This window comes from Gymnodraco acuticeps, unplaced genomic scaffold, assembly GCF_902827175.1.
Source record: "Gymnodraco acuticeps unplaced genomic scaffold, fGymAcu1.1, whole genome shotgun sequence".
NCBI lineage: Eukaryota > Metazoa > Chordata > Actinopteri > Perciformes > Bathydraconidae > Gymnodraco > Gymnodraco acuticeps.
The window spans coordinates 4,127,663-4,143,110 of NW_022989985.1; the positions used below are offsets into that span (position 1 = coordinate 4,127,663).

The window sequence follows — 15,448 nt, forward strand, 5'->3', positions numbered from 1 at the left end:
TTAAACTAAATTATTAATCATGTCTTATTCATAACAATGTGTGAATTTACACAGAGGAGTTAGCAATCGACATATTTTATGCTGTCTACTGATACATTTTAACTGCTCCATATATTTATTCTCATTTACATCAGGCAATATATTCTCATCCACATTACAGCTCATATTTTCCATGGTAGCCAGACACAATGGATGGATAAAAAAAGCTTTGCATGTCCTGGATTTGGTTATGAGTCAAAAATAAATAGGCTTTGAGTTGAAAATGTTGTCTCATTTGTTATGTTGCAGTTGAAACACTGTTTCTGCAGCAAAGTTCAATATCCTGAGTGTGTGTGTGTGTGTGTGTGTGTGTGTGTGTGTGTGTGTGTGTGTGTGTGTGTGTGTGTGTGTGTGTGTGTGTGTGTGTGTGTGTGTGTGTGTGTGTGTGTGTGTGTGATAAGGTGCTGTATGCTCCATCAGTTGCATGGGTCAATCCTCATCAAGATGTTTAATGAGTGCTTTAATGACTCAATGCGCAAATGAGCTGAGAGGATAAGGTTATAGACTGGATGTGACCAGTTTTTTTAGATCTGCATCGTGGTACACATCTTACATCTTATGATACATCTTTGCTTCGTAAATTAAAATAGATGTGATGCATTGTTAGGATGCATAAACATTTATCCTGGCTTGTAGTGTGCATTGACTGCAGCGATGGTGGCTATCATGCACAATTTCCTGATTTGCTCATGAATGTGCCACTTGCAGTATTTAAATGATTTTGACTTGGAGATTAGATTGCATAAATACATTGTGGAGAGACTTGTTTTTTAATCAAGATTAAGATTTTTCAAGCGTGCTTTATTACTTCACTGCCAACTTAATGCAAGGTTTAAAGGAAGAGTCATATGTTTTAATTTATCATAATAAACATGGGCCCTAAAGATTGTTTTGAGTGGATCTCACATACAGAGAGTCATGCTGTCGGAAACATTCACTGGAGCACTGAGACGTGACCTCACACATTTGCTATTTAGTCTGGTTCAAGTTATCTTTGATCATAAAGCCCTTTTAAACTCCGTTCATGACTCTTTTTGAAGGTTAACGTTTTTAGTATAAAACAATTATGCTTGGGGCTGAGAACCGCAGACATGCTCCAGAGGTCAGAAAGTATTGCGATAGTGTTGACAATAACATTATTTATTCATGTTTCTGAAAAATAAATCTTTATACTGCTGTAAATATGCAGATTAGAGTAGCTAATGTATGCATGTGTTATATGAACATGTTTTATTCATTTTGGTGCTGGTTTTCAAATGCTTCTTCTAGATGTCATGTACAAACGATAGCATGTTAAAAGAAAATACTGATATAATTTCTACAACTTCTAGACATAATTTTCCTTTAGGGGTCATTGGCACAGAAATGTCAAATACAACCATTTACAATGCCCACATCAAATAAAAACATTGTCAGTTAGTAGTTTAGGCCTTTCTGCTGCTCTGGTGTGCCTTTTGTAATAAATAAGATAAATTACTAAAATCTATTTAAAATGTTTAACATGTTGTCTAACCAAGCAAGGGAATTTGCTATGACAACACTCATTGCACATGACAACACAAGTTACCCTAATTTTATGATGACTGCATTAATATCAGAGGGCATGAATATTGCAGCAATGTATTTTGGTTAAAAACTATTGCATCAAACCTAAAAATGAAAATCATGCTAATTTTATCAAAATCAAAATAATTCAATAGACACCCAGCAGTGATGAATGGTATTATTCTGAGAGCAATTTGGGCACCAAAGTCAACAATGAAATTCTCATCAGCTAGCCACTAATTAATGAGTTCGCTATTCCAGCCGCAGTAATCAGTAAGTTCATGGTGATCTGCAGAAGCTAACTTCTGTGTTTGAAATGCTCCACGCCGAAGGTGTTTTATAGTCAAACCACAATTCATAAATGTCAAGAGTTATAGATTAGCTACATAACAATCATTACTTCAGCTGATTAGTGCGCTATTGAACTGGATGGAGTAGTGATTGTATTATAGAGGAGAAACTTTTCCCATTGGGGCTTGTTGTTCTGAAACAAAAAGCAGGATGATCACTGTTATCAGACCCTTGCAGGCACTCTCATGTGCAGCTCTTAAACTGATCAATATTTAAACCATGTTCTGCTCTCACAGAAAAAAAGCTTGAAAACAGCAAGTGGCTATTTAAATCAGCAGGTAGGTCTTTAACAACAATAGTAGGTGGAAGTATTTGAATGGGTTGATGTATAGGACTTCAAACTGGCACTGTTGGTCAACTGTGTCACTGTCCTCCTGGCTAAAATGAGCAATGCATTGTGGATGGAGCTATGACCAATACATCTAATCCTTAAGCCAAAAAATGTCAAACAGCGTTGTAGTGACACTCCTTTCAGATGTGATATACGTCCACTTCTGCTGATGGATCTTTGCTCTAATTAGCAAACAAGCCCCACTAAAAATGGCTCTTTATTATTTATGAAATACCGTCAGCTGTGCCATGCTGATGCTGATGTTACCACAGCTCTTTGGCTGCCAGAGGTCGATAAAATGCTACAGATTACTCAATGCCACTTTACCAACAACTGTATAAGAATCTGCTGCACACAAACCAGAAAGTGGCCTGTTGGGAAAATCCCAGCGGCTATAAGGTTGAAGTTGTTAAAGGCAGTCAAACTTCCAACAGCAAATGCACTGCTCATTCATTTCTGTGTAACTTTTTCCCCCTGCCCTTTAACAGCATTCACTGTGGAGTCTCTGCGGTAATAAAGATGGGTTTGGTACGTTGTTATCTTTATTAGGGTGTTTCAGAGCACTGTATGCCTCGGCTGTTCTAATACTGCGATCATTCATGCAGTACAGTAGCAGAGAAGCCCACAGCATCGAGCCTTCTGGGCTTCTGTCAAAAAGAGTCCCTATGCAGAAAGAACTTAATAAGAGCAATATATTACAGCCGTTTATAATGGCACTGTTTACGGTTCTGCTGTTACATCCTGTATGGTGAAATGACAACATTATGACAATTTGTTTTTCAGAAGTTAATTCATTCTTTTTCTCGTGTTTCAATATTAGACAATAATGGAAAGACTCTAAATCTGGACAGGATGTGTACCTGATTCACATTTTGTTTATTATTGTTATTTTTTGTTTCAGTTTTCTCAAGTCAGCTGCCTGTCAGTCACTCGGCAGCTGTCAAATTGTTAGACTGTCTTTGAAAGGAGAGTTTGAATCCGGGGTGTGTGTGTGTGTGTGTGTGTGTGTGTGTGTGTGTGTGTGTGTGTGTGTGTGTGTGTGTGTGTGTGTGTGTGTGTTTGTGTGGGTTTGTGTGGGAGGCTATCAAGCAGGGGACATTTATTTCCACAGAACTGAAGGACTTTTCCTTTTTAAAGTGGATCCTCCGCGGACGCTGCCTCAATCTCTGTATCATAGGAACCATAGTGGTGTTTTATTACGAAGGAAACCCCAGTATGACTAGCTGGGCTGCTTATAAATCTTATACATTTAATTGTTGTTGGCTTTTGGTTGATTTCCCCCGTGTGGGAAACAGAGCTGAGAAAGAATCAGGGGAAATAAATCAAAGAAACAACGAAAACATCTCTAAAGAAAGCACTGTATTGCTGTTACATCATACAGTGTGCAAGTACAGCAAGTGTTAGATACAAGATACCTACGTTCTGAACATGTGGCCTGAAGACAATGATTTAATGCCCTGCATGTGGAAGACATGTTGTCAAAGGGAAGTATAAATGCAGCTATAAAAGGTCAAGCTGTTAACTGGCTTTATGCTACAAATTATCTCCTGATGTTAAGTAAACCAAAGCTGCAATGGGATCATTTAAAATGGATGAGAAAGTAACTCGTAAAATGTTATATATCGCTCATACCACAACATTTCCTTCTGCTTCTTATAATGGCACTAAGATTATATATATAGACATGTATTATTTGGTGCTAAACTTTGAATTTCAGCATCAGAACAGGAATATATTTGTCGACTGCTGATAGTCTATTTCTTTACAAAATGCAGGGCAATTCCTCATTAAGCATCCTGTTTCAAGTGAGCAACATTTTCCTGGGAGTGGTTTGCTTTTTACAGCACACTTAAAAGTCTTTCCGCTTTCTCACCACTAACAACACTTTTCAGACTGACAGAAAAGGAGTAAGGTTTTTTTCTCCTCTGAAGGTCTGCTGGGAATCGTAACAAAAGCATTAGCATTCAAATGAATTTTACAGGTGACATGCCATGCACAAAAGGTGGAGTGACAAAGAAATCCTGTTTTGGAGCACAGGAGACGGGACAACTTTTCTCCCAAACTGTGCTAACTTTGAATAGTTTCATACATCACTGACTCTCATTTCAGTCAACGTTAATCATTTGAAATTGACAGCCCGGAACTCATTATTATGACTATGGCAAGCTTAAAGTATTTAAATGTATAAATACAATTTAAATGTATATTACGATCGTCGATGCTACTAGTACAAAATAAAGAAGGTGAGAGAAAAAAGAAAGAAAGAAAAAAAGAAGGAAGGAAAGAAAGAAAGAAAGATGTTTCTGTCTGCTGAGCACCAACCCTCTGGCTCGATCATCCTTGAAGAAATCCCTTCGAGTGGATGCCAGGCTGGTATTTGAAAATACAATAGGGAGTGCAATGATGAAATATGCTCATTGAAAGGAGCTACAAGCATTTATTGAACTTAGCAGCACATTAGCACAATTGATCTGCTGATAGTTTGCAAAAAACCTTTGCTTGGAGGAATTGTTCAACACTTTTGGAAGTATGCTTATTACCTTTCGAGCAGAGCCTAAGATGGTTGATATCTGTAATAAACACAAATGGAAGCTAAAGCCTTAGCTGTTAGCTCATCATTCATTTTGAAAACACAGGAAACAGCTAACTTTGGTCAAAGGCAACACTTGACTTCCAGCACCTATAAACCCACATTAAAAAAGTAATTAAAGGCAATGATCCCAAAAAGTCTTCTCCCCTATTTGATCTTTTGAGCCTGATCTGACTGGTAATCAAACTTTGTATTGACGGGGAAATGGTCAGATTTGACTTGGTTTCTTAAATAGTTGATGCCATAGCAAATTATTACTCGGCTTAGTTGAATACTGGATTGTGATTGGTCAATTTGGACATTTCAAAGGTGGTTAATACTCGATAACAACGCTGCTTAGCAAAATAATGACTGTTGCTAAGGACGATCAAGGGAGAAAAGGAAAGAGGTTAAAAGACAGCACTGGATGTCAGAGAAATCAACAGAAGAAGGCAGACAGGAAGTAAACGGGAACACGGTATGGGTTCTAGCATTGTTTAAGGTCTTGTAAGTGGAAAATAAACTTTGAACAGACTTACGCAGTTACAGTAAACCTTGATCAGTAGTTGTTGTTGCAGGTCCAGACGCTAGTCACCACCATGTGGGATAATGTGCAACGAGGCGGTCATCGATGCATGTCGGGTTCCATGATCACCTTGTTGGGTGTTGTTTTTTCATTAATGACTGCCTGGCTGCCTATTATCCCTTACTTATATATATCAAATGGTGCTGTTTAGAAAACAAAAGGAAACATTTTTGTTCTACTACTAATCAATCTACTAAGTGTGCATAATAAATCACCATAAAGACTACGTTTGCAGGAACATTGACGTTCCCAGGCAACCAGCAGATAATTGAGGAAGTTATGGATCTTGGCTACAAAATATTCCAGTATATGAGCCATCATTAAAACTGTACCTTCACCTTATTTATGATTTAGATTTTATACAGATTTACACAAGGCAGATTTAAAATAAGCAGATTCAGTTTTGATTTGATTTGCACCTAGCCAGGATAGCTGTTTAATCTCTTCATGCTAAGATTAGCTAACTAGTTGCTGAGTTTAGTGTTATATTTACTGGACTGGATGAGAGTAATGATGATCTTCTCATCCAGCACTCAGCAAAAAAGCAAATTAGTCTATTTACCAAAATGTTCAACTATTACGTATAATTACTCACCTCAAAAATGGAAATCAGGTCACCAGTTAAAAATAAAAACATGTTTTTGGGGTATGCCTATTTTGATGATACAATTCTGTCTCTGCTGCTGTTTATTGTGCCTACATTTTTAATCCCCAGCATTACCATTGGCAAAGATGTACAGAATGTTGCACACATGTTGCCTAAAAGATGCCCTGTATGAGAAATACATCTGAATTACATGCCTGCCACCGAGGGCCTTAACAAGTTATCCCCTACAGAGAGGGTTTATAGGAAGTACAGAGAAAACACCATATTTCTGGATGTTTCCAGGCAAGATTTCTTTGATTCTGTTTTTGGCCTCGTTATCAGCTGGAGTACCTTGTGTCAAAAGCACATTTTTCATATCTTGGAGCCTATAGGCTGTTTTTTTAAAAAGATTTTGTCAATGGAGTGTAATCCTATTCTTGCATTCTGCTACTACGTCAATACTGTGCACTCCCACAATTCTTCATCCGAACAAATAACAGTAATGATCTGCAAGATGCCGACCACAGCTCTCTAATCAGCAATCTTTTCACAGCCACACAACACCAACATATTTTCAAAACACAGGGAATTGGTTTTCATCAGTCACTATATGACAAATCAAACACTAATTACAATATCTGCCAAAAATGATATCAACAAATCATTTGTTCTGTTCGTATTACATTTTTTGAATGCCCTGGCATATTTTCCTATTGGCCCTCAGAGAAAATTCATCATATATGCATGTGTTGGAAACTAAATATATATGGATATAAATTCTGTTGGCAGCGTGCCTCCATGCCTGCCTGGAGGGGAGAAAAGCCTGAGTCATGTTTGGAAAGTGAATTATAGGAGATCATAAATCCTTATCTGGAGCACCTTTGACCAGTCTAACTTTCAACATAATCCGCACAGATGTGTAAACATGCTAATGGTTGATCACTCGGAGGAGTAATCAAATATTCACAACATGTCTGAGATAACAACCGACAGCTGTGAGGGAATGACTGTAGTAGATTATTGTTTTTTGATTTTCTCACACAGGAAAATAAAACGCCTTTTTTATAGCTTAAACACGCTCACGCCAGCACTGCTTAATCCTGCCTTCCTGCTTTAACACATGCACATATGTCCCCCAGGTTCATTTACTCTCCTCGGCTCACAGTGAGTAAGATGGTGAAAACAAATTTACGAGCAAGGGGAGAAGGAAAGAGGGGACAAGACAAAGATAGACCAAAGGGGTTGATATCTCTGCAATAGCAGAACTGCCTTGACCCGTAACACCCACTGTCCCTCGGCAGCCAGCCTCTATTCTCCCAATCCTTTCACAACCCAAGAGCAGTATTTCAGAACTGACTGAGTATACATGTTTTATAAAAGAGTGATTCCTAATCGTTTTTTGGTTTCACGGACACTCACATATTTTTGTCTCCTCTACAAAGAATGGCATCACCGTTTAAGGCACCACTTGCACTAAAATCAAACCGATTTACCAGAAAGGCGAGAGTATTAAACAGCGTTTTTTTTACTGCATTTATGTCCCAGAGAATGACATGGCTTCCCTGTGTTTGAGGTGTGTAATCCAGATAAAATCAATACTACTGTCAATACTGTCGAGCCAGGAGAGGACAGAAGAGAAGACAGCCAGAAAGCAAGATATGTGATGGAAAATATGTCAGCTCATCTTGCATGCAGCTGCAAATCCAACGCATGCAGAGAAGGGATATTTGTACCTCCATGTGATGCACCAGTTGTCGATATTCTCACGACACATAACTTCCTCCATCAATTGTCAATTTCTTTCTTTTAATTACAGTCATTATCACATAGAACGCCAATTACCCATACTGTTATGTTTTACACAAACAATGCATGATCATAATGGAAGGAATAATCAATAAAAAAGTACTTATGAAAATCAACATAGTTATCTTTGACAAACCAAGGCCTTCATTGGACCCGACACATTTTTACAGCTTTGAAAACATCAGTCCTGAGATTAGACTTGAATATAGTTAGTTTGTTTGGCGTTCATTCACCACAATGACCAAAACGCAACTTTGTCCTCGATTACAAATGATCATTAAATAAGAGAAAGGAGGATCTCAGGTGGGGAGAATTAATTCATGCAAAATATCTCAGGACGGGATGTCCTCCACTTCTTGGGGTATTGCTGCTTTTAGTTGCTGCACTAGTATGCCAAATGTACAGCAGTTTAGCTGGAGAATAGCATCATGTGAGAATAAGGTGCAACACTGTACCAACCAAGTTAGTAAACCAGAAGACTATCATCCCGACAACACACTCACACTTTGACTCAAAGATACACTTCCTATGCTTTACAAGCTACATGATAAAAAAACAAAACTAGCAAGTAAAAAGTGGCTTTCTTGGTTGGTATCTTCCAATTGCAATAAAGTTTGACATGGAATAAGATCAGTCTTTCTACAGGTTTGCCTTCTACTGAAGCACAGGTCCAGTCATTGAGTTTGGATGGTAGGCAGCTAACCTGGCTGACCCCACCACTGTTCTGGTGTCAGTCAGAGAGATAATTAGCTACAAATATATCCCTCTGTTCCAGTCTTCTTCTTATGTGCACATCATTATATTGTACTATGCCCCCAAGTATTTCCTTCAGTGCTGCAGAATCTATCATCTCAAATTAGAGATGAAAGCACTTCATCTAGTGGAAAAAGCATTTTCCCCTCTGCTCAGCAATTGCACTTTGAGTCTCGTAAAGGTGGACTTGGCAGCTCAGACCTCACATTCGATGGATCCTGAAATGGTGCACGTGCACGGCCTTGACTCATTCACCAGAGAGTCCATTGTCTCTGAGTTTGAATGGTAGCTCAGATAGTACTCTTGCAATTGAGAGTTAAGGTCCTGTTCCTGCTTATGGGCCTTTTTTCTGCGCTTATGGTTGACTGAGTGCTGCTGCAGCTGCCTCATGGTGTTGGGGTAGCGCCTCCACGAGACATAAATAACCAGAAGGATCAATGCCACTGACAGGAACAGGGCTACGCTGCCTGCAATGATTTTATGGAAAGCCATATGTTCAAAGTGAAGCTCTGGGATAAGCGATGTAGGGGTTTCAGGGGAGAAGGGTGATGTGGAGCTCATGTTTGTGGACTCTGTTGTCTTTCTGTCAGTCTCAGTAGGTAGAACAGATGAAGGGGATAACCTCTGTACAGGTGACTCTGTACCATAATCTGTAACACCAGATGGAGAGGGAGGATTTGTGATGTTCACAACTTGGGTGGAGGTCAGAAGGATTAGAGTGGTGGTTGAGAAAACATGTGAAATGTCCACACACGTTGAGTGATTCTTCACCACATCCACAACTCTCTCACCCTGCACAGATTTGGGACTGCTGCATATCATACTGATGTCCTTGGCCTCTCTGATGTTCATGAGCCACCCCATGAGAGGGCAGATGCTTGGGCTGCAGTCCCAGGCGTTACCTGCCAGGCTGACGGTTGTTAGTGAGGTCCACGCTGCCACGGCTTGTACAGGCACGCTGCTGAGCTTGTTCGATTCAAGATTGAGTATTTGTAAGTTTGGCATACACTGAAAAACCGCCGGATCCAACATTTGGATTTCATTCCCCGACAGGTCCAATTTCTGTAGTTTGTGCCAGGTCCAAGGCACACCTTGATTGATGGATCGTATGCGGTTCCATTGCAAATAAAGGGCCTGGAGGTTAGTTAGACGTGGGAAAATGAAGAAATTAATCCTGGAAAATTGATTGTGCTCTAAATGAAGTTCCTTCAATTTAAACAGCCCTAAAAAGGTTGTACGGATGAGGCTCCGCAAGCGATTGTAACCCAAGTCCAAAAACTCCAGGCTGCGGCACTCCATAAACGTACGAGTGACGATCTGTTTCAGGCCATTAGATCGAAGGTGGAGATGTTGTAGCTTTCGCAGACCATTAAAATGTCCTTGCTGCAGAGACTGCAGCTGATTGTAGGATAGGTCCAGGTTTCGAAGGTTTGGTATAGCGCTGAATGTGTTATTGTGAAGATCACTTATCTTGTTGGAGCTGAGGATGAGTTCTTTGAGCCTGCGCACACCATGAAATGTTAAAGCGTCTATATCTTTGATGGAGTTGTGGTCCAAATAAAGCCAGATAAGCTGATTGAGGTGAGCGAACTGGTACGGCAACAGAACCAACAGGCTGTTATAGCGCAGAGACAGACCCTGGCATCCCGTGGTGATGTTTTCTGGGATGCCTTGGAAGATGCCAGACTCGCAATAAACAATCTTCCCTTCGCAGCGACAACTCCCAGGGCACATCCTCTCCCCCTTGCTGAGCAGCAGCAAAACAGCTGCCTGCAGAAGAAGCCACGATAACCTCCAGTCCAACATCACAGAACCTGTTGGGGGTAGAGTGGGGCCCAAGCAATCAATGGGGTGTTTAAAAAAATACGTTTAAAGACTTTTACATTAGAAAATATGATAAATATATTCTTTAAAGAGGAAATCAGGGAGGAGCAGCTTGAGGTCTGATGCCTGAGACACCAGACCTGCTTCATGAAGAATTAATAAGAGGCAGATGTTAGCAAAGGTGAGGAAATGTGAAAATACAGAAAACCAATTGCAGGGGAAATTGAATTTCAATGTACATTTCTTTTTATTAAACAGTAGGATTCCTCTTTATTCTTTAAATGTCAGAAATACAGTTTAGGAACTGTTAAAATGTGCAAGTATAATTGATCATAGCTGTCGTTTTGGCTACATGCAGCCTCAAAAGAGGGAACTGTGTCAGTAAATGTGAAAAAATACTTACCCATCGTTAGGGGGGAAAGGAGTAATCCTCTGAAATAAAGAGCACATTAAACTGCTCTCACATGAGAAAACCGCCGTTCACGCAGCCTCAGAGTCGATCCACATACCGAGCATCACTTATGTCTTCAATTACAGGAGAAAATCAAATAAATGCAAGTTTTTCCGCAGCGGTGTAAACCCCCTAATGTGTGTCTGAGGCGCGGAAACAGGACGCCCTCACTCGGGTCGGAGTTGGAGTCGCCTCTCGCTATAGTTCAGCCTGCTGTGTGCGCAATAACCCATTTGAGCGCCAACTAAACCTCACTTCATGCAGTCTCTCTCCGTCTCTCTCCCTCTCTCTCCCCCCTCGCTCTCTCCCTCTCCTTCTGTCTGTTTCTCCCCTACTCCGATGCGTAGGCGTCCATAAGCACACATAAGCCTATCATAAACTTACAGTATACCAACCAGGCATGTTCAGTTAGTATTTATTTTATACCTAAATTAGTTGTTGTAATTGTTTTTCATGAATTGTCTATATTTTATTTAAATAAATATTCACAAAATATGAATACTGTAAAACAGGTTAAGATATATTTACCTTGCTCAATGGGGGGATCTTTGACTTCTAACATACATTTAAAAAGATAAAATGTGCTTTGTCCATGATGATGAAATAATATTTCCTTGATCAAAATCAACCGTTCATTCATTAGCACTCATTAAAAAAGAATCACAGGAAATAACAGGAAGCTGAGTAATGAGGATTTGGGGTCCCCATCAGCTGCTTGTTAAAATCATAATTATGTGAGGAATTAGGTGTGATGTTGACACACAGCATCCGACCACACACTCTCAGGCAGCAGAGAGAGTGTGTAGATAAACAGTTAACACCTCCTGGTGTGTAGGGATGCTGCTGAAGAGGTGGCAACAGGGAAATCGCTTATGAAAATGTTAAATCAACAGAAAGGAAAACAAAAACAGGATTTGAGTAGGAGAGTGGGGGACACCTGTACCTCTGTGGTCATTTTCATACTCATTGTTCACACTTTGCACAGATACTCATGGCTTTGGACACAACAGTGTGGAAACAACATTCTTGAGACTTTGAGAGTCTGAGTTGTAATGTGTGGTAACAGCAGCCCCTTGTGCACACGGACAGAAGTGTCCTGTTTCAAGAGCTGCTGAAAGTAATGTACAGATACATACAGCAAAGAGAGAGATAGCAATACAAAACTGGAACTCTCTACCCACTCAAATCAAAGACATACATACACATACCACCTTCACAGCTCACTTAAAAACATGGTTCACTGAGAACTAAACCTGCACACACTAGTCTGTGTTGAGTATGGCGTGAGTGTTACATGTTGTGTTACATGTTGTGATCATGGATGTTGCCCCTCGTTTCTGTTATGTGATTGTGATGTGCTATGTGACATGTACTGTATATAGTAACGTGTGTTGTTTATTGTTCTCTTTTATCCTCACACCGGTATCTACTTGTCTTTCCTCCTTTTTATTCTATTTTATATATTTTCTTATAACTAATGCTGTTGATATATTGTAATTTTAAGGGTGTCTATTACCATCTGGCCGGGGACAACAGCTGGAAATTAGCCATGTCGGCTAAAGCTGCACCATTTACTGTTTTTGTGACAGTTCATCGATGGGGACTGTCCACGACACTATAAATAAATAAACTAAACTAAACTAGAGAGAGAGAGAGAGAGAGAGAGAGATAAGAGAGAGAGATAAGAGAGAGAGAGAGAGAGAGAGAGAGAGAGAGAGAGAGAGAGATAAGAGAGAGAGAGATGAGAGAGAGAGAGATGAGAGAGATGAGAGAGAGAGAGGAGAGAGAGAGGAGAGAGAGGAGAGAGAGAGAGAGAGAGAGAGAGAGAGAGATAGAGCATAAGCACACACATGACTTGAGGTTATAAGAAACAAGCTAATGAACTCATATCGATGTTTGTCATGGAGTGTGGTCATATTCCTACTTAAACTTAATTTTCTCTAATGCCTGTGAATTGTGTTGAGAAGAAATGTATTCATTAAATCAGCTCCATGAACTCCACAACAGGGGTCCACAGTAAGATGTGCGAGCATTAACTATTCTGTGTGAAGATAATACCTCTCGAACTCCTAGTAACACCATTTTCAACTGAATGTCAAACAAAATCATCTCTTCAAAGGGCACACTTTCGCATCATATGTCATTCAAGAAATGTGCAACTGAAGAGGAGGGAAATGTTCTGCACAGTGACAATCAAGCCGCAGAGTGAGGTTGAAAAACACTGGGAAAAGCCATTTGCATGACATTTTCTGGTATTAGACAAGTGTTCTGATAGGTATTTGTGTTTCCATCAGACAAGGAGCATAGCGTTCATTTGAGTGTTAGGAAAACCATTTCAAGACAGATATGATGTGATTTTCAGAAGATCCCCCGCCGCTCGTGCAAACACAGAAATCTCAGTCACTCAAACTCAGGTGCTTCATTAACATTTTATTTGCACATAAAAGACAAACATAGTCGGAATATTCTGTCCAGCATTTTGTCAACAAGCAACAGACATAACAATTCTGGTGCCTGAATGAGCGATACAAAAAAAAAAGAGAGTTATTTAGTAAGGATGAATACATTATTAAAAACAATGCTGTACTCTATATAGTAGATTCTTTGTAAGGAATGCATTTTCGTGATCTTGATTGGAGATCTTTAAGACTTATTACAGATTTGAATAACCCTACAAATACAAATATTTCACAAACTCCTTTGTGAATGAAGAGGAATCGCTTTAAAAAGCAGCTGACTATTTGTGTTGAACAAATAAAAGTGGAAGGGCTGAGCATGTGATTCTTTGAAGCATCATACGTGTGTGTAAACTTGTTTTAACCGCTGTGTGTGTACACTCAATACATGCCCTGCAGTGTTTAAACATGCATTTAAGTACTCTGTAAACTGTGAAAGTGTATCAGGGCTCACTTTGGAGAAACAACCCGGATCCCTGCAGCCATTGTCAACTTAAAAAAAGGCTGTGCTTAATGGAGTGTGTACAGTTGTCCGTCATTGTACGTTGTGTGAGCTGCTGTCTGTAGAGAGACGACTCCCCTTGAATAACAGTCTGCAGTCTGATGGGAAAGAGCATTCAGACCTGGATATGATGGACAGGACCGATTTACATTTCCTGTTTAAACACAAAGGGGTCTCTATGTGTCATTATGTTACAGTATGTTTTATTATTTAATTTGGTCTGTACTGTCGCCACCCTCTATATATAAACACCACAAAGGCAGATAAGTTGGTTTTGACACTTGAAAACTTAACACTTTAACGTGCGTTAAAAAAACAGGTTGATGGCAGAGAAAGGAGGCTTTTATTAACAAAACTTTTAGGGAAAAGGAAACATTGAGATATCCGTTAAAGTAAAATTAAGTTAAAACAATTTAAATAAAAATAAAAACAACAGCCTTCCTTTCTTACCCCTCACTGTATTTCAATTCAGCCTGCAACACTTAATTATAGATATCATATTCTACTGTTTATGTTGTAAAAAATGTTTTCGTATTTATTTTTAAATATTCTCGCACAATGCATATATTTTTAACTAAGATATAAGTTATTGCTGACATATCAATATATCTCTCGGTGCAAACAATAAATACTGTATATTTGTTTCATTAACTTCAGAATGATCCAACCCTCTGCTAAGGGACATACTCAGGGAAACCTGTTTGCATTTGACTTCATCAAGCTACTAAACTCATACAAACTGTCATTTAGAATGTATCAAATAATTGAGTCACTAAAACATTTGATTGAAAATAATAGTGTACCAGACACAAGGCACTGATCATTTGTAGCAACAGGGCCAAGTGGAAAATGAGAAAGTGGAAAATGTTTCGAGGTTCTGAATAAATGTAAAAAATGTACCTGTTCCACCTTTACTTAGAGAAGAGCTGTTATAGGCACACCTGGGAACACTTTTTGATAAATAAATCTCTTTGCCCTGTGGTACGGTGCTGTGCCATAGCGATGAATTATGAATGAGGAAATGTACAACTGAACTACAAAAAACAACCTTTACATTTGTGATGCATGCAGGAGAGCGCTCATTTGGAGGGAACTATCAAGTGGCTGCTTGATGTAGGATTTAAATGCAGAAGCCCATTATCATCATCTCTATAATGCATCACCAGCTGATCCTCACAGGCTTCTTCGCAGAAAGGTATTTCCTTATGCATGAGAGCGCTATTCGAAAAGTTCAACCTGCTTTAACCTACTTTTATGTGTTTAACCTAGTTTAACTTTGTTTACCTGTGTTTAACCTGTCTTTAACTTGGTTTACCTGTGCTAGATATAACCTGGTTTAACTTTGATACTGTGTTGAACCGTTGCTAGATTAAACCTGTGTTTTACTTGGTTTACCTGTGCTAGATATAACCTGGTTTAACTTTGATACTGTGTTGAACCGTTGCTAGATTAAACCTGTGTTTTACTTGGTTTACCTTTGTTTTACATGTGCTATAGGTTTAACCTGGTTTAACTTTGTATAGCTGTGTTAACCTGTGCCAGATTTAACGTGTGTTCAACTTGGTTTACCTGTGTTTAAATTGGTTTACCTGTGTTTAAACTGTGTTTTAACCTGTCTTGAGCTTGGTCTATGTTTAACTTGGCTTGAC

At 39.3% G+C, this 15,448-nt stretch overlaps 1 protein-coding gene across 1 annotated transcript; it reads right to left on the bottom strand.

The window, feature by feature from the left end:
- Positions 1-7,808: 7,808 nt before the first annotated feature.
- On the bottom strand, positions 7,809-11,074 carry lrrtm4l2 (leucine rich repeat transmembrane neuronal 4 like 2). The gene is made up of 2 exons (XM_034212631.1): positions 10,794-11,074; positions 7,809-10,380 (listed from the first exon to the last, which is right to left on the bottom strand). Exons 1-2 carry the CDS (start codon positions 10,795-10,797, stop codon positions 8,762-8,764), a joined length of 1,623 nt encoding a protein of 540 aa, XP_034068522.1. The 5' UTR covers positions 10,798-11,074; the 3' UTR covers positions 7,809-8,761.
- Positions 11,075-15,448: the final 4,374 nt, after the last annotated feature.